Source organism: Grammomys surdaster, unplaced genomic scaffold, assembly GCF_004785775.1.
Source record: "Grammomys surdaster isolate TR1022 unplaced genomic scaffold, NIH_TR_1.0 125808, whole genome shotgun sequence".
In the NCBI taxonomy this organism is placed as follows: Eukaryota; Metazoa; Chordata; class Mammalia; order Rodentia; family Muridae; genus Grammomys; species Grammomys surdaster.
The window spans coordinates 1125952-1150307 of NW_021620639.1; the positions used below are offsets into that span (position 1 = coordinate 1125952).

Genomic DNA, 24356 nt, shown 5'->3' on the forward strand with positions numbered 1-24356 from the left:
TGTGTGTGTGTGTGTGTGTGTGTGTGTGTGTGTGTGTGTGTGTGTGTTTGGTTTAGTTCCTCTGGGGGAAATCTAATACACCACCCCAAGCAGCACCCACCGTTCACCCTTCCACCTACTACCCTGTCCCCTTTCTGTCCAGTGAGCACTCTGGTTGTCTTTGGAACAGCTATCCAAGTCCTCACCCCACTTCAAGTGCAGCCCTGGAGTTGAGTAAAAATACCCAACAGGAGTTGAGGACATTGGCCAATCCATTGAGAGTAGCCTCCTCCACAACCTGAAAGGCGCCCTCTTGTCCACCACCACTCTTCATTGACCACTCTGGGTAGCAAGTGCTCAGGACTGATGTGGGGGACCCCAGAGCAGCACTCAGGTGAGCTGAGGGGAGCACCATGCAGGTGCTCACCCTATTCTGCTTAAACTCTCACTGTGTACAGGGGCTGGCCAGCCATAGAATACTACAGTCCTACGGAACCAGAGAACAATTCTATTTATAAAATAATGGGGATAATTTTTTTGCATCGTGGAGAAAAAAAAAGTAATTTCCATCTTTCAGGACACAAATTGCTTCAGAAATGATTCTAAACTCAAAAACTGGGTAGGAGTAGTGATCACCAGAGAGGGACTGGGCAGTTCCATTGCCAGGCCCAGATAGTTACTAAGCGTGGTGAGAGATATGAGAGCCAGGGGCTCTCTGGGGTGTTGTTTTGCAAACAAGGCTGCACATGGCTATGACTTAGGGAGCTTTAAAAAATACCCATACTGGGTCCCCTCCTCAGAAATTCTGACTTTGTTGGTTGGGCTTGGGCATCAATCAGGATCTTTGACTCTCCCCAGGTGACTCTAATGTACTACAAGGTCTGAGCCCTTCTGCTCAGATATTCACTCATAACTCATTTTCATTAACACTCTTGCGGCCCTGTGTGGTTCAGTCCGGCTGCTGGCACACGGAACCTTGGCTGGCCTGAGTGCAGGGCCACATGTGGTGTGTGAATACCAGATCATCACACCATAAAAACTCCTGCCCCTCCATCAGGCAGGGGCGTTGCCTAGGTGAGGTAGAGAGCCCTAAGGTCAGAGGGTTTCGGACTCTGCCAGCCTGCCCCTCAGAGCCAGATGGCAGTACCACAAAATGCTTTGTGCAGGCCTGAGTTTCCAGTTCTGCAAAGAGGTTTGGGAGTGGGAATTAAAAGTCACCCCTGATAAAGTTGTCTCTACAGGACAGTGCAGAGAAAGGCTGCTTGCTTAAGAGGAAGCCCTATACAGTCAATCTTTTACTGATTTAAAGGAGAGGTTTGGGAAGGGCAAGGGAGGGAGGAAGAGAGGGTGGAAGGGAAGGAAAGAGGAAGGGAAGGAAGGAAAAGGACCCAGGTCTTGTGTTGGTGAAGTTCCCACCCAGGTAAGCCAAGGAACCCCCTGGGAGGCTTTTAAAAACACTATTGTCTGAGCCCAGCCTGGAAAAATTAAGTGGAACTTTCTGGAGTTGAGTCATTTGGATCCCTGGGTTTTAAATCTCTAGGGGTGTCCAATGTAGCCTGGGTTGAGAAATGCTGGCCTGTTAGGATACATTCCTGACTGCTGAGCTGTGCGTCTTCCTGGGGAAGGAGGATGGGCCTCTTTATGATAGACTGGTCACGGAGTCGTGGCTGGGAGAAACATGTCCTGTTTTTGGTTGGAGTAGGGACAATGAGACAGGTTCTCTGTGTAGCCCTGGCTGTCCTGGAACTCACTCTGTAGACCAGGCTAGCCTCAAACTCACAGAGATCCACCTGCCTCTGCCTCCTGAGTGCTGGGATTAAAGGCAAATGCTAACAGAAATCCTCTTCCTCCACTGAGCAGGATACAGAGTGTGTCCACCTTTTGGGGAAGCACATATTCATATCACCTGGCCTTGCAGCCTCCCTTCCGATAAAAGCACACAAAGACATTTATTGTTGGGTTATTAGCAAGGGGCCAGACAAAACCAGGAACAAAAGATTCATAAATACAGAATCACTAAATAGTGTGGGGTATTGTGTAGACTTGGGTGATCATGTTTAAGACAGCAGCTTTGTATCTGCTGAGACGTCCATGATTAAGTGGAGAGAACTATTCATGGTCACGGTCTCCTTGTTCTCAGCAGCTAACAGCACAAGCCCAGCACATACCTCAGCTAGTCCCAGCCTTGTGACTCAGTGTGCCACTGTCTTACCCAGCCCAGCACATACCTCAGCTAGTCCCAGCCTTGTGACTCAGTGTGCCACTGTCTTACCCAGGCCGGTGTCATGCGCCACAACCGTAACTTTTATAAGTGAGGGTTACATCAGCAAAACTCCCAGGGATCTGCTTTTCTTCATACTGTCACAGACAAGATTTATTCTTACAGTATGATGTTGGTCACATCAACAGGGTTCTTCTCTGTCTCCTCATTACGCTGAGAACTCTCACCTTTCAATCAATGGAAGCACTTAAAGACTTCTCTTTGGTGTATTCAAATTGCTCAGTATGATTATCCTTTTACTTGGATCATGATTTGTTTAGTTATCTTTTTTATATCTTGTTTATATCTTGTTTAGATAATTGTCATATGGCATGGCACTGTGGCACATGACAGCAGTCCTGTCAACTGAGATCTATCTGCTAAGTGACCCAAGAGAAGGCAGGTGAATACGGTATGGATATCCTGGATAAAGACATGAATCCTGTCCTAAGGAGGAGGAGGAGGTAGAGTGAGATCTCATCATACATTTAGAACAGTGTGCAACTTAGTATCTGTGAATCATTTATTTATGGAATTTTCCACTTAATATTTTTCAACTAATGTTAAGACTGGGTAATAAAAACTTCAGAAACTAAAACTTCAGATAAGGAGGAATGGCTGCATATAAACCCATTTCCCCCATTATTAGAGAAATAAACAAAAGTGCTCAGCCCCGTGTGTACATCTGTGCTTTTACACATTTGCTATTTGTGACCACATGGAGGCATGAACTATAAATACAGAGCAAGGTCTTTAGTATTAATTATGTCATTTTCCACAGCATCCTTCTAACAGCCTTCATCTTTATCTGTGCATGATTATAAGAGACCTTCTTCGACTCCTCATAGAAGGGGTGGTGGGAAGGGTCTCTCCTGATACCACTCTCTCTTCTGCACATCTCAGCCCCCTGATTGTATATTTCTGCAGTAATCTCACATGGCCTTGGAATCTTTGGAGGAGCTAAAGTAGACAGTAGAGGAAGTTAGCTGAAGAGGGGACTCCACCTAGACAGCGGTGGGGAAGTCATCATCCGAGCTGAGGAGACATTTCGGAGTCCAGGTGCCTTGGGGCCACCCACCCTCATCCACCTTCTGTAAATAGCCCCGATAAACTTGCCACCTCCCCAAACTAGGCTTCAGCAGGCTTGTGTGTGGGCTTGTTACTGGTGCCCTCTAAGGAGGAGGTAGACCTCTGTTTCCGAAATAGAGTCAGAATGGGAACTTGTTAGTGTTCCTTTCTGTTAACTGTACCATCTTTGTACTGAGAACAGAGCATCACCCTTTTATCATTTAAGCAGTTAATAAAAGATGAAAGGCAAGCTCGGGGCCAAGACTACCTGCGTTCAAAAGTTGGCTTTGCATGTAGCAGGCAAAATTGCTCAACCTCTCCTCCACTCCTTCTCCTCTTCAGTAAAGAGGAGCCTGCATTGACATTGGAATTGTTGCCTCAAATTAGTCCAGCCACACATTGTGGATAATGCCTGCAGACTAGACAGCAGGTCAAACAATGTAGTGAATGTAAGAAAAGCTTTACTAGAGCCCCCGTGGACTCTAGTGGGACTGCTTGTCCCACTGCCTTTCCTGTGGCGGTATGAGAAGGCGGGGCTTCAGGTAGTGATTAGGACTCTCTGGGGTGATGGAAGTGGAGCCTTCATGACTGGACAAAGAGGTGAACAATGGTCCAGAGCCAGCATGCTTTCCTCACAATGGAGACACATCAAGATGGCAGCTACCTGTGGACCATGAATCCTACCTTCATCAGGCTCTCAATCTACAGACCTTACCCCAACCCCAGAAATGTGAGGGTAAACAGTTTTGTATGAGCCTCCCAGGTTGTAGTGTTCTATTATAGCGGCACACATAGGCCAAGATAGCCAGTATGGACGCATCTCCACATCTGGTAACCTCTCACTTCCTCTAGCAAGAAAGACAGCCTAAGCATCCTCTGTACTCTAGGCAGAGAACAGTGGGCTCGCATCAGCCTCCCCAAAGCTGGTGCTTGTAATAACTCTTGGCACAACCTGCAGAGGACCATAAGTGGTCTGCCATCCTTATTTTCTCCTTTGGTCCCAGAATGGCTCAAGTTGGCTTTCTACCAAATGACAACATCCAGCCAGGACCATGCCTCAAGCTCCTGGGAAGGAATGTTCTATAAACAGGAGTAGGGTTATTGCACATCTGTAGCCCGGCTCAGCAATCTGCATTTCTGTAGGATATGAGCGTCATTTATATAGATTTGAGTCTGACCCTGTATCTTCTGGGGAGGCAGGAATAAGAGATAACAAGAATGATGAATAACCATCAGACACACTAAGTTAATAGTGGACGCTTCAGTCTTTCTTCTCTTACACAGTTTCTGTCAGGTGTCTGGTCACAATGCAATTTCTAACTACAACACTGACCTTACAGGCTGCTGAGGAAAGTCTTACAGCCGCCCCCCTTCTACACCAAGGCTTGAAACGTCTATGTTTGAAATTCTTTATCAGTAACTAAAAACAGCTCAATCAATGTCCCTCATTCTTGGCTTCTGTTAACAGCTAGTATCACTGTTATAAGAAATAGAAAGAAGAAGAAGAAGAAGAAGAAGAAGAAGAAGAGGAAGAGGAAGAGGAAGAGGAAGAGGAAGAGGAAGAGGAAGAAGAAGAAGAAGAAAAACCATGAAGTACCACAATGGCAGGTATTAGCAGATTCTGCAGAGCCTCTCAGATGCTGTCTCATCTTGCATCCTGCTGAGGGGATTGGAACTGTATGTCCCCACAGCTGGAACCTTCCTGACAGGCTCTTCATTTGTTTCCCACCAGGACACTGTGTTGCTGGCACTACCTTCCACTGGTGCATCGAATTGTAACAGCGGAGATGTCACTGCTAAAAGGCTGTCACAGGGAAGCTGTTCTTGCTGTGTGTTCCCCGCCTACCTTCCTGGAATATAATTGCTGAACACTGTCCAGAATTCCATCATTGCTTTGACCACTTGGCAGATACAGAAAGGAAACTGTGTGGGGTTTCTGTCCCCTCCTAATGACAGCACTTTGCACTGGTATTTCACATTTCACTTATTCAGGGCATTCTCCTAGGATAAGACTGCAGTCTTATCCTAATGAAAAGAAACTCCGTGTGTTGTATAATTGTCTGTGCTATAGACAGAGCCTAGGGACCTGAGCCAATGAAACTGGGAGCTGGAGGAAGACCAAGATCCAAATTGCTTCAAGAATCACAAACCCCATAGAAGTTGCAAAGGGAGCCAGTGTGGGGACTCAGAGATGTGGTTTCTCCATAGGGAAAAGACACATCTGGAAGAAGCCATCCAGCTATTACAACCTGGGAGCCCATGGGAATGTCCATCTGTAGCCCAGGGCTCTCCGTTACTCCTGTCCAGGTATAAATGCTGTTGGGTTTAACTTTGGGGACAGGTAAAGACAGGGCAGTGCTGAGAACAAGACGCCATTAGATTTGGTAATACTGGCCCACTTTGTGACCTAGAAACACAGCTCACAGATGTTTTCTGCCCTTTCAGCAATTTGGAAAAGGGCCGGAATAGGGACCTAGAAGGGTATTTCGAGAGTTGAAAATAGGATTTTTAACTATCGCTACATCTTGCAAAAGGGAACATCTGCACATAAAGTTTGTACCAAGAGAAATCAAGTTGTTCATGCACTGCTTGAAGTGAGTCACCCCCTGGGCTGACACCATCTTGGAAGTTAGGAGCCCAACGCCTCCAGTCTACTTGAGCACCCGTTGGCAAATTATTGCTTTTACTCTAGTGCCATTTAGAAAATTATGGCTCTCTAAATCATACCCTGGGGACACAGAAAGTGGAAACGCCTCCCCACCTGCATGGCTTCCCTGACAACTCAGGGGTTCACAGACTGAGTGCCCATTAGAATCACCTAAAGAGCTGCTAACAACCCAAGGACTAAGCTGGGCTCCAGACCATCTCAACCAGAAACCATGGGGTGGGCCCAGGCAGCCTATTTTTTAAGCTTGATGGTCCACTTTAATTCATAGGCAAGGTTGGAAGCCAGAGTTCTAAGACATCCATTACATTGCTCACACAGTGTAACACTGAAAGACACCCTCCCTAACAAAGCCTGTCCAACCTGCCACAGGCCTCTTTGGCCTCTTCCAAGGTCTCAATCTTATGCTTTTTGGGACGATTTCTGCCTCATGAATTATGGAAATCATTATCCATGGCAGTATGTGGTAGCTGCTCTCAGGGCCACTAGTCCATTCACTAATCAATTTAACTAATTAACTGGGCATTATAGCAGGTACAGAAGGCAGAGAACATGATTCTTGCATTCACAAACAAGAGTGTAAAGTACGCGTTTAGGTGCCACAATATAAGGTTGTGTGTGATCAAAGCTTTAGGGGACTCCTGGGAAGCAATGAAGAGGAAAAGCCAACAAGCTTTCTTTTGGCAAGCTTAAACATGTCTTCACAACAACATTTCTTCCCCCCCCCCTTTCACACACACACACACACACACACACACACACACAAACATTTACATATGAAGAGAGACAGGAAAGACAGGAAGAGAAAGGAGCTGATTTTGCAGAACTGGCTCCACATGGTCCTAGGTCTGGGGTGTTTAACAAGTATCTGGGTCATGGGTTTCAGTCCTTATGAAGGAACTGGTACAGAGCCTGAAGGCTGGGTCAGTGACCTAGAGAGTGGGTGGTTACATAACAAGACTGTCCTTCCCTCTTTTGCACATGTCTGCTGTGATTTTGGTTTTCACAGCCTTCTGTTCTCTATAAAGTATCCAGTCTCCACTGTTCTGTGATAGCAACAGAAAGTGAACTAAGGCAAAGGAAATTAGGCTTTCTCAGATCTTTCTCATTTAAAGGTTAGTCCTACCCAAAATCTAGTCGCAGAAACATCTACAGTCATGTCTGACAACCAACTGGGCACCATGACCTAGCCAAGTTGACATACACAGTTAACTATCATGGGTGAAGGAGAAATCCCTATGTTTAACACTGTACTTAAGTTGTAGTGAGGCATCGCCAGGGCATCGTAAGGCCGTTGACCCCAGCCCCAGCCCTTGAGAGTGGCTGGACTCCTGCCCTGCATGAAGACTCAAGTGCAGCCCCTTCTATATCTCAAACCAACTGCCTGTTGAGCCTTAGGTAAGAAAGACATTCTGTCCACACACAGCCAAGACAGAGCAGGCTTGGACCTGAGCCCAGCTAAGCCCAGGACTCTCCTTATCCAGTGAGCCATGCCTGCCTATTGACTGTGAGCTTGTCTGAGTTGGTGATGTTCTCTCTTTCCCTTAACCTTTAACTAATCTCACCCCACACGCCCAGGTACCATTTGGTGACTGCTTATGAATTCCTGGTACACCCTTCCTCCATTCTAATCATGCATTCCCTAGCATGTCTCTCTACTCTAGATACCCAGGGGCCTTTGAAAAGAATGCAGGTAGTGGACCTGCTAAAGACTTACTAGATTAGAACTCTCTGAACTCAGTTAATCCAGAAAGACATATGACTAAATGTCTCTATCTGGGTCTTTAGAAACCTCCAGTTCCACCAACAAACAGAGCCCACAGACTCTGGCATTGGCTAATCCCAGCATATGCTGGCATAATTATGCCAGCATATGATTTCCCCCCCCCAAAAAAAAAGAAAGAACGAAAGAAAGGAAGAAAGAAAGAAAGAAAGAAAGAAAGAAAGAAAGAAAGAAAAAGAAAGAAAAAAAGAAAAAAGAAAAAAGAAAAAACAACAAGGGCTCACTGGAGAAAGCTGCCCCTTTGTCCTGTGGGTTTGTCTGTCCCAGTCTGTTCCTGACTTGGCCCCATAATGAGTTCCAGAAAATAGAATGCTAGTAGGTTTTATGTAGACCTAGGTTTTGGAGGTAAACAAGACAAAGCAAAACAAAACACTTCCATTGAACACCATGAGAAACACCCTGGTAGGTATGGAAATATGGGATGTGGAACAGGGGTGGACAACCATGAGGAGCAAAGGGCCTCTGGACAACCACAGAATTAAATATGCTTCATGAAGACAAGAATGCTTTCTTCCTGACATGCCCCGCCAAGACCACAGAGCCCAGTACATGCTCCATGGACTCCTGAGAGATGCAAGCGGTGGCTCCAGTATGCTGGCTTGATTCTTATGGCCATAGAAATCTGATCTTCAAATGTCAGGCCTAGATTCCACTGAAAAGCCAGTGTTGCTGTGTTTGCCAGGGATGTGTACCAGGCCCTTGTGTGACCCTGCAGCTCTGGGGGGGGGGGGGGGGGTTGGGGGGGGGGGTTAAGGACAGGCCCAGTTCTTGTGCCTCCAGCTTCCAGTTCAGGGACCTCGGGACAGCACTGTTTGCTGGTGAGTATAATGTTCCATCTCTCCCTCTGACTAACAGGGAGTTTGCCACAGAGAGTGCCTGAAAATAAATTATCCATGAGGCATGGTGTCGGCACTACTTGCAAGCTTTGTTCCAGATATTTTTACTTGTCTTCAAGCATTCCCTTCAGGATGAACTATCCCACCGTGAAGCTAAGTGGGATTAAGAATGGAGCCTTAGAGGAAGCAAAGTGTATGGAAGTGTGTGGCCTTGTGTGGCCTTGCATGGCCTTGTGTGGCTTTGTATGGCTCTCAGGATCAGTGTCTTCCCTTTGAAATAAGTGAGCTGTGTTACTATAGAGGTGACTCTTACAGGAAACACTTTGAAGCAAACCAACGATTTGTCTTACAGTGTACAGAATCAAACTATGGACTCTGTTCAGATAGACTTGCCTTCTGACTTCACTGAGACTATCAGACCCATAGGCCTCAGTTTCTTTATCTATTCAGTGGGCCCATAGTTTCACATACTTCACAAGGCTGCTCTGGGGGATTAGATGAATTAATACCTTTAAAGACAGAGTAACACTTCTACTGTTCTACCTTAGACATCCCCAAGCAATGGTTATTTCTGGTCTGGAAATCTTATCTACACTACCGATGGCCACTCTGAGGCATTCCACATAATAGGCTCTGAGTTTATGTGTCCTTGTTCGATGCCTTATCTCCTACAATGAAAACACCTCATCCTCGCCTCACCCCCCTGGGGTCCAGCAGGAAGACAGTATTGATAGATAAAAAGGTTTGACGTTAAGCCAAGACAGCTACTGTAGCAGAGAAAGCCAGTAATAAGAGGGGAGGGGCATCCTGCCTGTTTTTCTGACCAGAGTCCACAGCAAATATTATGTACCAAAACAATGTAGGTCTTTCTCAAGGTTCTGGCCTATAATTACACTTAGTATTTATTCAGTCACTTTCTTTCATCAAGGAAATTGGACAGACTTTGAATTCATATATTTGAAAATGTGGAATCAGAAAATGGGGTGAATTCTGGCACAGAAAAGTACCATTTTCAAAAAAAGATATTTTTTTTAAAAAAGATGTTCAGGATGGTAAGAGTGAGCTTGAACTTGTCACACAAACCTAATGACCTCAGGTCAATTCCCAGAACCACATAAATGGGGAAGGATAGAATATCTCCACGATGTTGTTCTCTGACTTTCACACCTGCGCTACAGCACACCTGCACTACAGCATACCTGTGCTATGGCACACCTGCTCTATGACACACCTGGACTATGGCACACCTGCTCTACAACACACCTGTGCTATGGCACACCTGCATGTACATCATATACAGACAGCAGTAACAGTAATACTAAATAAAGACTTCCCCATTGTGAAGGGCATGTCTGTGCAGTGTACACTGCCTTGTGCTCTAATTCTCATCTTTACCATGTGTCATCTGAGTGTGTCATCTATTGGAGCTGGTGGAGCTGTAAGAGGCAGAGCCTTGTGGGAGGCTCTTAGGTCACGATGGATGCCTCCTCAAAGAGAACTGAGGAACCCTACTCTCCCTCTTTGTTTTGTAGACCATGAGATGAGCAGTTTTTCTTTGCCATATACTCCTTCCATGATGCACTAACCCTGTCAGGGGCCATAACATAAGGCCACATGACTGGAACCTCCAGAAATTGTGAGCCATGATAACCCTCAGCTCTTTAGATGTGAATTGCCTCAGGTATGTCATCACAGTGACAGAAAGCTGACTAACACAGCTATTACCACAATAGTGTTATATAATAAATCACTCTAGAATTCAGGGCCATAGGAACAACAGCAATTTACATTTGCTCTCACATCTAATAGGCAGGCAGGCCCTCGGGACCTAGTGGCCTTGGCTCTGGCTACATATGACTCAGGTGGCTTCAGCTCTTATTCTTCTCACATCACTGTGTTGGCCTTGCAGGTGTCAGAACTTACAGAGGGAGAAAGTATTTCCCAATGGTTCTCAAAGCCGCAAGACCTACAATCATCTAGCCATGTCCCCATGGACAAGTCTGGTCCTGTGGTGGAGCCCATCATCAGTACAGGGAAGATATACTCTATGGTAGCAGGAGGAACTACAGACCATGGACATGGGTGGAACCCAGTCAAGGGACATGTGGCCCTTGTAGTGGCACAGAACGCTGGCCTCAGAAGAGAACCTCTTTGGTTGATACTCTGCTATTTGCTTCTTTTGAATTCTCAACTTTAGTTTTTTACACAAAGCCTTATATATTGTCATTATTCGTTGGACCCTGAAAACCACGAACCCAGCCCTAAACACAGCATATAAGTGTTTGTGCACATGTTTGTGTGACAATTTGAGACTAAAGAGCCCTTTTCATTTAACAGAAGTGACTTCCACCAGAAAAGTGACTGTTTTTGGAGACATGTCATGGAGTTTTGATAATAGGTTCAGTTGTCACTGGCAGTTTGACTTCATACTTGAGCTCCTCCCTGTGACAGAGATACCATTTGGGAAGCTGTGGCCAGGAAGCACATTGGGAAGCACCTGTAGTTTCATTGCCTCTGTGGTCCGGTATTGAACACAGAGCATCTGCCCCCTCCACTCACCCCCTGAAATCAGCTCCATCACCTCTACAAACTCCACCCAGTCCTCCATGTACCAGTGAGAATTCTCAAGAGGAAAGTGGAGGCTGTCCATACACGAGAGCTGATTCCATCCACAAACACCAGAAAACCCACCGTGGAACCAGGATCCTTGGAGAGCCAAGGACATGAAGAAGGATCCAAGGGTTGTTAAGTAACAGAGGTGTCCCAAACTAATCACTAAATCATCATTGCCATCATCACACATGTCCTGTATTCTCCACTGGGACAGAACAGCCAAACTCACAATCATCACAATCATAAATTCTTCTAATAGCCAAGGGAGCCCTGCACTGCCAAGTTCAAGGCTGAGGATCAATGCTGATAAAGTAAGCCCTCTTTATTCACATCCCGACTCTTTCATTCCCACTTAAGTCCCTTCCTTGAGACCACTCTGAATTCACAGATACAGCAGGCTGCCCTTCATCAATGTGCCCTCCATGAGAAGCCTATGTGTGCCTAGGAGCAGCCACTGAACCTTCCACGATGTCTCTCCCAAACAGAGTGTACAACAATCCACAGAGTCTACTACACACCAGGCAGAGAGAGCTGCACAAGGAGCCAGAGGCTTTTGCCACAAAACATGAATCATAAGCACAAGTTAACACTGGCACCCTGCAGTTCAGACTATTGCCCAAAGAACACATTTTCTGATAATTACAGAACTAAAATTGGATCCACTCTGCAACCCCTTCCTTCCTCCCAAGAAGGCCGAGGAGGTGGCTTAGCAACAATCAGCTGCTGAGACGCATCCCATTCTGGGCTGCTGGCTGGTTCCAAGACATTTATTGGAAGGTACAGTTCCCAGAAGGTAGCAATGCTACTGAGAACCACAGGGCCTTCACGCTACCCCTAACAATTGCTCATAGCTTGGGAATCTGAACGGAGACCATATGAAACACGAGCGAGAGGAGGGAGGGGCCCAGGCTGTACCACTTGTGTTTACAGCCCTATCTCCAGAACGTCAAATGGTACTTACCTAATATATGGGAGGATGCCACCAGCCAAAGCATCCTCTCAACCTGTATACCTATGGAAATGCCATAAAGGATTTTAGGAGAAATGAGGAGCAGGTCACTAACAATGACATTTGGCAGGTGTTAAGCACACGTGGACTACATGTATGTTTTATCTAATTTAATTCTCAGGATAATGCCATGAGGATGAATTCTTATTGTTTTCTCACCCTGAGGTCTGAGGATGCAGCTCAATGGTAGAGCATTTGCCTCTCTTGCCAGCGTTACCCTCTTGAAAAGAGCCATCCTGAGCCACACCCTACAGGTCACACAAAGGCAGGATTAGAAAGTGGATGTTTGCTGACTTGACTACTGTGGTAGTTTGAATAAGAATGCCCCCTCCCGCCCTCGCCCCCTTTACAGGGTCCTATGTTTGAAAGCTTAGACACCAGGAAGTGGTACTATTTGTAAAGATTAGGGGTGGTTTTGTTGGAGTAGATGTGGCCCTGTTGGAGGAAGTGTGTCACTGGGGTGGACTTTGGCTCTCTTCCTCTGCCTACAGATCAGGCTGCATCTCTCAACTACAGCTTTAGTATCTGGCTGCACGTTGCCATGCTCCCTGCCTTGATAATGATAAACTAAACCTTGAAACTGTAAGCAAGCATCCAGTGAAATGTTTTCTTTCATAAGAGTCGTCTTGGTCATGGTGTCTCTTTACAACAACAGAGCAGTGACTAAGACAACCACAGTTCCTAAAGAACCTGGAATTGGCTGGGAGCAGACATCGGGTGTGGAGCTAAATGCCAACTTCGGAGAGCATGACAATATGAACACGGAGGGAATGAGTGGGACCACAGAGTTAAAGTCTTCTGAGTCAAAAATGAGTATGACAAGGGGTTAGCAGTTATTTTAAAATACAGGCAAGCTGGGCATGGTGGCACATACCTGCAATCACAGCACTAGCAATATAAAGGCAGGAGGATGAGGAGCTCAAGGCCAGCCTTTGCTATATCATGAGTTCAAGACCAGCCTACATGAGACCCTGTCACGAAAAAGACAGATAAAATAAACAAACAAACAAATAAATAAATAAGTAAATGCCGTACTTAAGGGGTGAGGGCAAATATACTGTAGTATATTTGGTACTGTCCGGGCACCCCCAAAATGAAGACTAAGGCAGTGCTCTTAACAAGAAGGACAAAAATAGCCATTGTTTATTCACATGATAAACACAAAGCAAGCATCTTACAGTCTGTGTTTAACTCACTGTAACTGCATCTGATGATCAGCTCAACATCATAACCTTCCAGAGCTGCCCTTCCCATAGCAGAGACAGACCTCATGGGTAGTACACCTAAGCACATCCTTCAGAATAGCCTATAGAGTTACCACATTAAACTAAAGAACATGTGAGCCATAGCAAGTGCCAAATGGCCAGATGCAGAAGTCTCAACAACTCAAAATTATGCTCAAAAAGAAATCATGTTTAAAAAAAAAATCATGTTCAACTGACATCAATGAAAATGGTCTTGGGTACCCAGGGCAGCCAGACCCAGAGACAAAGAACAGATTGTAGTGTCTTAAACTGGAAGTCAGCCTTGTGGCAAGAGTCTAGAGCAGGAGGGAGACACCTGGAAGGAATAAAGGAATAAAGTGCCTACTTGACTGGTCTCTGCCTTGTTAGCTCTGCAGTGCTGGCCACTCTGCAGAGCCAGGGAGGTGTGAGGCTACAGGGAATGGTATCACACAGCTACTGTGCCTGAGGCCTTCAGCTCAGTGTCTGTGCCCTCTGATGTCTCTCCTGGTCTGTCTTCCCTCATGTTGTTCAGCACAGTGGACAGCAATTGTGTCTAACTAGCATCCGAAGCAGCAGCCAGAAAGGAAGGAGGAAGGGGAAAGGCACTTGAAATACAATAATAGTTCCTGATTAAAACATTGCTTTAACACAGCAAGTCTACTGCTTAGAGGGGCATATGCAAACCACATGCAAAATTGCATATGTCAAAGCTAATTCCTGTACAGTTTACTTCACATCCTCCCTCTGACCTTGGAAAATCCTAGGGCTTTAAGACTGTAGGCAGTGGGATCTTTACAGGGGCAATAGTCAGCCATTTCCTCCTGTGACTAGTCTGTGGTCAGGCAATATAAGGCAGATTAAGGCTAAGAGTCATGAGTATGGATGATCACCTGCCAGAGAGCACAGCGTGATATGCTCAGGATGAGAGGGCAGCAGCTTGGAGTCTGAGAAACAACAGTTTGATTTTTGTCTTGCTCTGGCCTATGGCATCATCTTAAAGAACAAACCAGAGATATGGAATTGATGACAGAAGTGTGCTAATGGTGTCTGTGATAGTATCTACAAAGTAATTTGCATATCTTGATGCAAATTATATGCTATTTTCTAAATTATCCGTTATTCCTTGGATCACTAATATCATTGAATGCATGTTCTTATCTGAGCATGCACCCCCGCTGAGACAAGTAAGATCTGGAATTCTGACACACAGGGTTTCTCAGAAACCATTAAAGGGGCAAGTAATTAGCTAGAGAAATGATTGGCTTCTAGATCAGACTCTCTCCAGTGAAATACAGAAGAGAACTTCAAAACTTCATAAAACTATCTGCTTTCTGACAGTGTTGTGGGGTGCTGGGTTTTGCAAAAGGCTGTATTTGGGCAGCAGATGGCTTCCCTGTAGCCTGTGGCCTCCACTCTGTACTGAGGTCAGTTTCCTATGGCCTGCACCCTCCACTCTGTACTGAGGTCAGTTTCCTGTGACCTGCACCCTCCACTCTGTACTGAGGTCAGTTTCCTGTGGCCTACACCCTCCACTCTGTACTGAGGTCAGTTTCCTGTGGCCTGCACCCTCCACTCTGTACTGAGGTCAGTTTCCTGTGGCCTGCACCCTCCACTCTGTACTGAGGTCAGTTTCCTGTGGCCTGCACCCTCCACTCTGTACTGAGGTCAGGGATAGTCACCCGCTCAAGGCTGCGCACCTTGCTTGTTTCACCCATGAGTCTGTTCTCCAAGCTTTGCTGACTCTGTTTCCTGATGGGAGAATAGAGTCTGAACAGACAGTGTCAAATGCCCACCGAGAGTGGCATGCACACCTTTGTGTTCCTAGAAGGAGCTTTAGGGCAGCTGTGGTCTGATCCCCACTTTAACAGCCCCTGCCCCCCCCCGCCCACCCGTTCCATCCCTCCAACATACCCGGCAATCCTGCCAAATGGCCAAACTGCAAGGTTGAGTGACAAGCTCAACCCTCAAGACACCCAGCATTTAGTTAAAACCTTCCTTCCACCAGGAGGTTTTATTAAAATCCTGAGCCCAGCACAGACAGGAACAGAGACTGGGAGGAGGCAGGAACTGTAATGCCAATCATCAACATACTGAAAAGAGAAACCCTACAACTCCAATCAGAGAGCCCTTGAACATACCCAATGTCTTGCTGACACTTGACTGAAAGCCACCTCCTGCAATTAGCTCCTCTTACCTCTGAAGGTTTCCAAAGAACCAAGGCCTGTTCTCACCTTGCCCTCCCTGCTGCCATTCACCTGATAACCCCTTCCTCTGTGACCCTTTCTCCGTCCACCTGGGGGACCCCTCTGACCTTTCTCAGAAGGAAGCAGATGCGCTCGATGTTCCTCAGCCGCTCCCTCTGGGGATGCACAGGAAAGAAAGGAAATAGGAGGTTAAGGGTGGTCTGGGAGTATGAGAAGCATATAAGCTACCCCAGCAGAGGAAGCAGAGCCCACCAGAGATCCAGCCTGGGCATGTGCCAGGAGCGCCCACTCAGTGGCTTTCCCAGTCTGAACGCCTCAAGTTTACCTCCTCTGGGCCACTTGCTTTTTGCTCTTGTATTATAGTTGTTGCTGTTGTTGTTGTTTCTTTAGAGAGAGGGTACTACTCTGTAGCACAGGCTAGCTGTGTATCCCAGGTTGTCATTGTGTATCCTAGGTTGGTCTCAAACTCATGACACCCCTCCTGTGTTAGCCTCTGCAAGGAGGTCTTACAGGCATGAACTACCATGCCTGGTAGACATTCACCCTTGAGAGAACTCCCCTAGCAGGCTGGGGAGATGACTCAGGGGGTAAAGTGTTTGCCATTGCAGGCAAGAGGACCTGAGACTAGATCCTAGAACTTATATAATGAGCCTGGAGTGCTGACATTTACCAGTAATATGAGTACTGGGGACAAAGAGGCAGGAGGATGCCTGGGGCTTGCTTACCAGCCAGTCTAGGCAAATCTAAGACTTCAGTGAAAGACCCTGCCTTTTATCATGATGATAGTGATTTTAATTATGTATATAAGTGTATGTCCAAGTATGGGTGTGCATACATGGATGCAGGTATGCACAGAGCCCAGCAGAGGGCAGATGCCCTGTAGCTAGAGTTACAACCTATGTGGGTGCTAGGAACCAAACCTGGGTCCTCTGTGAGAGCAGTACGATTGTAACCACTGAACCATCTTTCCAGTCATGCAAGAGAACCAGCCTTAAAAAAGAAAAAGAAACAAACAAAACATGTGCAGAACAGTTGACGAAAACACATGGCGTCAACCTCTGGTTGATGTGCACACGTGCGCGCACACATAAGCATGTACACACATAGTGCACCTATTTCTTTAAAAAAAAAACACTCCTGGCAAAGCACACACTCTCCTTCCCCATTGAGGATTCATCTTCCTATAGTCGACGTTTCCATGAACACACAGCAGGTGGCCTGGCTGCAGAGTGACCACCCTGTGCTCACTGGGTGTCTCAGGCCTGACACCTCCCCAGATCTTAAGGAGCAGCACGCTTGTCTCCTCAGTAATGGTTACTGTCTTGCTTTGCCTTTTCCATGTGGGTGTACTTGGAGAAAGCAAACCCTCTGTGGATTCAGCTCCCAATCGCGCCCTGGGCTAGAACTTTTCTAGAAGTCCATCTGTCTCCAAGGACTGGCACATTTCCAGGGGACGATGTTAGGAAGCCAGACAGAGGATGCTGCCCACGGCAGACATTAGATGCTTCTGCTTCCTCTCGCTGCTATAACTGTCAAGATTTCCAAGCCATGCTGAACACAGCTGTGGCATCTCTGGTGCTTCATTACTGAAGTGATTTGCTGTCGACTTAATGGTAATGAGTTTCCTTGTAGACCAGTGGGGGACAGGTGGCTGGGACACTTCAGTTTCTCTAATTGAATTATAAATATGGTGATCTCTGTGCAGCCCAGAAGCCCAGAGGAAGAAGCACCATCAGGATGAGTTAGTATCCACGGGCCAGGGAAGACAAGTCACACATGTGACAGAGTTCATGCAGATGCACATGCGACACACGACACCCGCACAGTCCAGCAAGCCAGAGCCTTTCAGGAAAACACAGTCCATCTCTGTGACAGAGACTACCCAGGGTGGGTGGAGGATAGAAAGGGAACCCTCCCACCCCTGGAAGAAGCCACCAAACATTCCATCAGTACTTGAAGTATTAGGGCATCTTAACTCTAAACGGAGCATGGGTTGGTGGTAGAGGGCTTCCCTGGCATGCACAAAGATCTCACTCCATAACTAAGAGAGAGAGAGAGAGAGAGAGAGAGAGAGAGAGAGAGAGAGAGAGAGAGAGAGAGAGAAAAGCAAAAAAAAAATTTCAAATGGGTCTCATGCCCTCCTTAAGAAATGCATTGCACAGTCAGGAAGTTCTTGGGACCCAAGTTCCTCTAGGGCCAGAATCGCCAACCAGTGAAGAAAGTTTGTAAGTCTCAGAACCTGGGATGTGGCTCTGGAGGCTTCGAGGACACCAGAGGATGAGAGACAGTTCAATGACGTAGATGAAGCATTTTATCCCCTGCTGGGAGCAACATCCTGAGAACAGGGAAAACCATACCATGTCTATATGTTCATCTAATTACAGCTTTTAGGATTTTCTGGTTTTGTTTTTAGTTCCTCTCCTCCAGGGGCACCTTGTGCTTTGGTCTGTCCATGAGATATCTGGGCTCCACAGGATTCAGCTCCTTAATTAACCCGATAAACTAATTAGAAATGTTGCTGTAATAGGAATTTACAAGTAAAAGAGAGAGAGAGGAGTGTGGAGCTGGCTGTAGTTCAGTACAGCATCTGTCTCAGGTGTATGCAAAGGCTTGGGCTCCACCCCAGCACCTCAGGAAGAGAAGTGAGGAGAGGCCTGCGCCCTCAGCCTTCTATCCATTTCTGTTTCCAGCAAGTAGTTCTGGATGCTGCCTAGTGAGTGCTGCTTCTACACCATCTTTTCCCAGAAGCACCGGCCCTTGCCCTCTAGAGGGGGGGTGGGGGTGGGGGAGGGGGTAAGCAAGTCCTAACCTGATGCTTAAATAAAGGACTTGTCATGATAAGCTAAAAGCAGACTCCACAAAAGCATTTCCAGGTGTCACCAGGTTCCTAAGACCTGGCATGGACTGGCATGTGGCATGGTGGAAACCGGCTGGATATATTTTAGTTCATTCTGCTCGAGAATCCTACCAAAAATCTCTAGACAAGCTGGAGGAGGGGGCTCAGGCTCCTGACCTCCTGGCATTCAGAAGTGAACATGCTTGGCTTCCAGCCACTCGCACCTATGGGTACTGATGAACAGCTGTGTGCTGTTAGTGTCAAACTCAGTGCCCAGAAAGAGCTGAGCCTCTAGGCAAAACCATTTAGGCCTGGCAAAGCCACATTATCACAGGTAGATGGTAAGGCTGATAGAGGAGAATAAAACGGGTTTTAAAAATTACAACTTTTATGAAAAACACTAAGCTTTCAAGTGCTTCTTAGGGATACTTTCAACTAACCCAGTTTAATCTTTATAACTGACTTTGAAATAGTTCGGCTCTACTTTATAGAATCAAAGGCTGCTGTGGCAAAGGGGGGGTTAGATATCATAAAGCTAGGTCTTTTCAAGAACTAGCTTGAGCTGGAAGTCAGGAGATGGGCTTTGGAGATGGGTAGAGCTGGGTTCTAGACCAGACATCCAGAAACTGAACCTAGAGCTCATCAACCAGGCTGTGCCAGATTCCCTGTTGTACAGCAAGCTGACCCCAAGCCTAAGGCACCAGAGATGAAAACCTACTAGATGATAAAGCTGTACCTGGCACTTCATCTATCCACCTACCCTCCATGAGAAACCCAACCACTGACCACCTCCTACAGAACAAGAGGTCCATACGTGGTACTTGCACATCCTACAGATATGCTGGCCAACACAGGACCTTTGTCCATGGTCATAGATAAAGAACCAAAGGTCACTGGCACCAGGGTTTGAGGACTCAGTACCATAGTGCAGCAGATCCCTCCACTGGGCTACAGGAACCACCATACTTGACTGGCAAGATACTGTAATAGCTCAGCTGACCTCAGCAAGAAGGCTCCGATATCAACTGTCAGCAAGGAATAGAGGCAGGATCTGGGCAGTATGTTCTGTGTTCTGCTCTTTAAAATCTCCACTGTCCTTCACAAGCTGGGTGACTTATGGGGAGATCACCTGCACACCCCCAGCACTGCTACTTACCGCATGAACAGGATTGCACTGGTCTATGGGACTCTTGAAATCCGTTCTTAACTCATCAAAGGCGATTATCTGAAACAGAACACACCCAGTCAGGATCCTGTGTACATGTAGTCAGTGCAACCACCGAAACCTTCCTGTAGTTCTGCCCCTAGACACTATAGGGGGAAAGGACAGGGAGAAGGCTGGCCACACAACACTGGCCAGGAGCCAGCCACTGTCAAAACTGGCAATGAGTACACGGGTTCATTGGCTCTGTCTATGATGTTTGTGTTGAAACTTCCAAGGTAACTTTTTTCTCTCTCCTTCCTTCCTTCCTTCCTTCCTTCCTTCCTTCCTTCCTTCCTTCCTTCCTTCCTTCCTTCCCTCCCTCCCTCCCTCCCTCCCTCTCTCTCTCTCTCTTTCTTTCTTTCTATCTTCCTTTCCTTCTTTTAATATTTTCTATTCCTTATGCAGTCTATTTGAAAACGTAAAGAAACCATCTGATGGACCCAAGTTTGGTAAAGGAATGAAAATGTAAAACCTCTAATCAATATTTTTATTTATATTTTGCAGAGATGGTGACTGTGGGGGTTGGGGGGAGAGAACGGGTAGCTGAGTTGTCACAACGAGAAACATCTCTGGATGGCCAAAGCCTAAGTCAGTGCCCCAGGCAGGCCATGCCTAGTAGAGCAGACTCTAGAGGCTCCTCTGGGTATGAACTCCAAGCTCCCTAGGGAGCTAGGGCTTCCCATTTGTCAGAGAAGGAGGATAGGAAGGAGAGCACCTGCAATTACAGGATGAGTTGTGTCCCACCCACTGAAGAAACTCAGTGAGGGTAAAGGCTCAGAAGCCCTCATCCTAATCCGGCCACCCCATCTGCTACAGCAGACTAAGTGGCGGGACACAGAGGGGTTTGACGCTGGGATCGTCTCTTTTTGGAGGGAAGCTTTGGGTATCCGTAGTAAAGTCTCTTCACAGCTATAGTTTGGATCTTGAGAGTTATCTGAAGGCCCGTGTGTACCCAGCCCCTGGCATTCTTAGTTTTGAGTTTGTTTGTTTGTTTGTTTGTTTGTGTTTGTTTGAGTGGGTGGGTGCTTTAGTTGGTTGGAGGTTTTTTGTTTGTTTGTTTGGGTTTTTGAGACGGGGTCCATGTATCCTTGGACTGGCTTTGAACTTACTATATACCTGAAGATGACCTTGAACTTCTGATTCTTCTGCCTCCATCTTCTAAATGCTGAGCTTTCTAGACATGTACTACCACAGTCCATTCACAGAGTAACTCAGAGCTCCATGCTAGGCAAGCACTCCCCCAGCTGAGCTCTATCCCAACCATTGCCATACTGGGTAGTAAAGACCTTAAAGAGCTGGGGCATAGTGGAGCTAGATCTTTTGGGTTTGATTAGGTTGTTTTGTTTTGTTTTCCTTCCTGATCACTTTGCAGTGAACGGGTGAACAGGCCTCCTCTGTCACATGGCTCTCTTCCATGATGCTCTTCTGACCACAGGCTAAAAATAACGAGGCCAAGAAATCATGGGCTGAAGCATTTGAGAACACCATGCGGTGACACAAACCTTTCCTCCTTATATGTTGTTCGCCTCAAGTGTTTTGTCACAATAAGGGAAGTATGACTACTGATCATAAACTAACATGTCCACAGATTTAGATGATGCACCAGCATAGCTTGTTCTAAGAGGACACTACCACACCACCTTTGATGGACAGTTGGTCATCTAGCCAGGACAATCATGCACCAGCATAGCTTGTTCTAAGAGGACACTACCACACCACCTTTGATGGACAGTTGGTCATCTAGCCAGGACAATCATTTTGCTGCTGGTTCTCTCAAGCTGAGCATCATCTTCAGTGAACTGACGTCTGTCTCTCCCTAAAGCACCCACCCACAGTCAAGGTCAGTGCAGTGAACTATGGCTGCAGGCCAGGCCAGCCTGCCACCTACTCTTTTATAACCCGTGGGCTTAGAGCAAATCTCATATTTTTTAAAGAGTTGAAAAATATCCAAAGGAAAATAATGTTTTTGCAACATGCAAAAAATGCTAACTTCAAATCTTGGTGTCCGTGGGTAGAGTTTCACTGGTTCCTGTTCACTCCTCTTTTTGTATACTGCTTCTGAAGACTCGGAGGCAGGAGTGAGACAAATACATCCACTAACATGTATTTTAGAGAAAATAGCTGATCTCTAGTCTATTCTTGTATTTGTCCTCTACAGGGTTGATATCCCATACAGCAACCACTGATCACATAAGGCTAATATTTCCGTTAAAATTGTACTGTTCAAAATTCAATCTGTAGTCATAGATTAACTGTTAAAAAAAAACAGAGGTCTAAGGAGACAGCTCAGGTGTAAAGTGTTCACCATACAAGCATGGGGGACCTAAATTTGACCCCCAGCACCCCTGTAACAGCTGGGAAACATGATAAAGCCAGAACTGAGAAGGTAAAACAGGAGGAAGCCCTGAGGCTTGCTAGCCAACAAGACTGTACAAATCTGTGGGCTCCCCGTTCAGTAAGGGCTCTTTCTCATAAAGTGAAATAGAGAGCAACTAAAAAAGATACCTGGTACATGCAGACACAGATATATCTACACATGTGATCATGTGCATCTACACACACATACAGAGAGAGAGAGAGAGAGAGAGAGAGAGAGAGAGAGAGAGACTTAAGTCTGTTATCTATTAAATAACTCACGTATAAAACTGTTCAATTCATGGAGAAATCTCTATAGGACAGTGCTGCAATAAAGACATATACAGTGGACCTGATCTCCTCCACAGGAAGCCCATTAGATATCATCACTATTGTGATCTCTGACCCTAGCACATCTCTATTCCCTAAGCTGAATCTCTCCAATCATTGTTTGCACAAACCAGTGCTGGGTCACCTGGTCATCCTAGTTATCATTTACTGGTACAGCTGACTGGATGTGTCCACCCTAAAACACGTCAGTCAGAACTGAATGCTATCCAAGATAAGGCTGGTTAGCACAGAGCAAGAGCATCATTACCATCTCTGCTCCCCAAGCCTCTGAGAACGCATCTTGGCTGTGTCAATTCTGGATCTTTTCCATGGGCTCCAGTCAAACTCAGTCCCCCTCATTCTACATGAGTCTTGTCGGCTTTGGGAACCTGAGAGCTTGCAGTGACTTTGTCCCTATTCATTCTTTCTTAATTGGCCAGTTAATCATCCAGTCTTCTGAGACATAACCTGTCTGCCACCTGTGTATCTGATAAATGTAACGTCCTCAGCATCTACATCAGTATCCCTCTCTATAGACTCAAAGCAGGACCGTGGACATGATCATCTCCAAACCCTATGAGTGTGAGAGGCACAGGATGCTGCTGTGATTCAAGGGGCTAGACAAATGGCTATAGTCAGTTAAGCACACTTGAGCCTATGTGTGCCCCAGTACTCCACTGAACCATATAGCCCAATACCAAACAGTACTAGATAAACTTGAACTCCTGACCTGACGATAAGGTCACACCAAACCTCACATTCATTTTTTTAATTTTAATATTGTAAACTTTACTCTTTTAGTGAAAAATCCTTAAATTCCAACAAACACATAGTCCTGCCAACATGCTGTGCTGGTAATAAATGGTTTCTATTGCTTCCCCATCCCCACCTCTTGACTCTGCGTTAGTTTTTCTCCCATCCCTAACCTTGCTTTCCTGCCTGGCATTCACTGATGTCTTCCTCGTCCCTAAAATTTTACCTTTGTCCAAACATCACAGAAATGGAACCATAAAGCACATGGGATCTCCAGACTGCTTCCTTCCACATGACAATGTGTTGAAGATTAGTCACAGTGTTGCTCATATCAGTATCAGTAACATGTTCCTTTTTGCTGCTGAGCTGTACTCAGTTCTAAAGAGACACTGAAGTTCATCTCTCCAGTTCACCTGTGGGAGGATGCTTGGGTTGCTCCTAGATTTTGACAACTGTAACTATAGTCGGTGTGAACATTTGTGTTAGAGGCGTCTATCTTCCCTGAGTGATGAGGAGAGACTTGATAAAGTGTATGTCCAGGTTTGTAAGAAACTGGTAAACTTTTTCAAAGGACCTGTAACATTGTAGCAACACCACATGAGAATTCCAGGCATGCCATATCTAAGTCAAAAGTTATTATGTTTGTCTTTGCTTAGCCATTTCAATAGGTATGAATAGGATGAAGCTACTGGAGTTTCAATTTGCATTTCTCCAGTGAGTAATGACACTGGGAATCTTTTCATGGGCTTAGTGGCCATCTGTGTATGTTCTTTGATGAAGTGTGTATTTAAATCATTTTCCCCTTTTGTAAAAAATAAAATAAGAATCAGTTGTCATATTGATGGTTTCTTTACAGTGCTAGGGTTGAGCCCAGGGGCTCATGCATGCTAAGCAAAAAATCTATTACTAAGATCCATCTCTAGCCCATTTTTTCCTTTCCTTTTTAAAAAATTTAAGACAGGATTTTGCCATGCTGCCCAGGCTGACCTTAAATGATCAGAGCAAAAGCTTGTATTGTGACACTTGGCAAATATTCTTTTATGTACCCCATTTTTGCTCCTGGTCCCAAGAACTCTCATGGATCTAAAAGCCCTCGAGGACACAGAGACTTTCTTCATCTATGTATATATTTTTTCTAAACCTGAACTTTTCTCTGTGGGGAAATTTGCATCTCAAGTTTAATTTCAAAAATAGATTTAGTATTACTCTGCTGTCTCGCTCCTATTACATGAGTT

At 45.9% G+C, this 24356-nt stretch overlaps 1 protein-coding gene across 3 annotated transcripts in view; it reads right to left on the reverse strand.

Moving 5' to 3' along the window:
• Cnih3 (cornichon family AMPA receptor auxiliary protein 3) overlaps window positions 1–24356 on the reverse strand; it is a 102811-nt gene that overhangs the window by 33398 nt on the left and 45057 nt on the right. For 2 of the 3 annotated variants that reach the window (XM_028789320.1, XM_028789318.1), the window contains exons 2-3: window positions 19636–19704; window positions 15751–15798 (exon numbers count right to left, since the gene is read on the reverse strand). In XM_028789320.1, coding sequence (XP_028645153.1) covers window positions 15751–15798; window positions 19636–19704 — 117 coding nt within the window. The remainder of the gene's footprint in view (window positions 1–15750; window positions 15799–19635; window positions 19705–24356) is intronic. The other variant, XM_028789319.1, reaches the window with a different exon arrangement.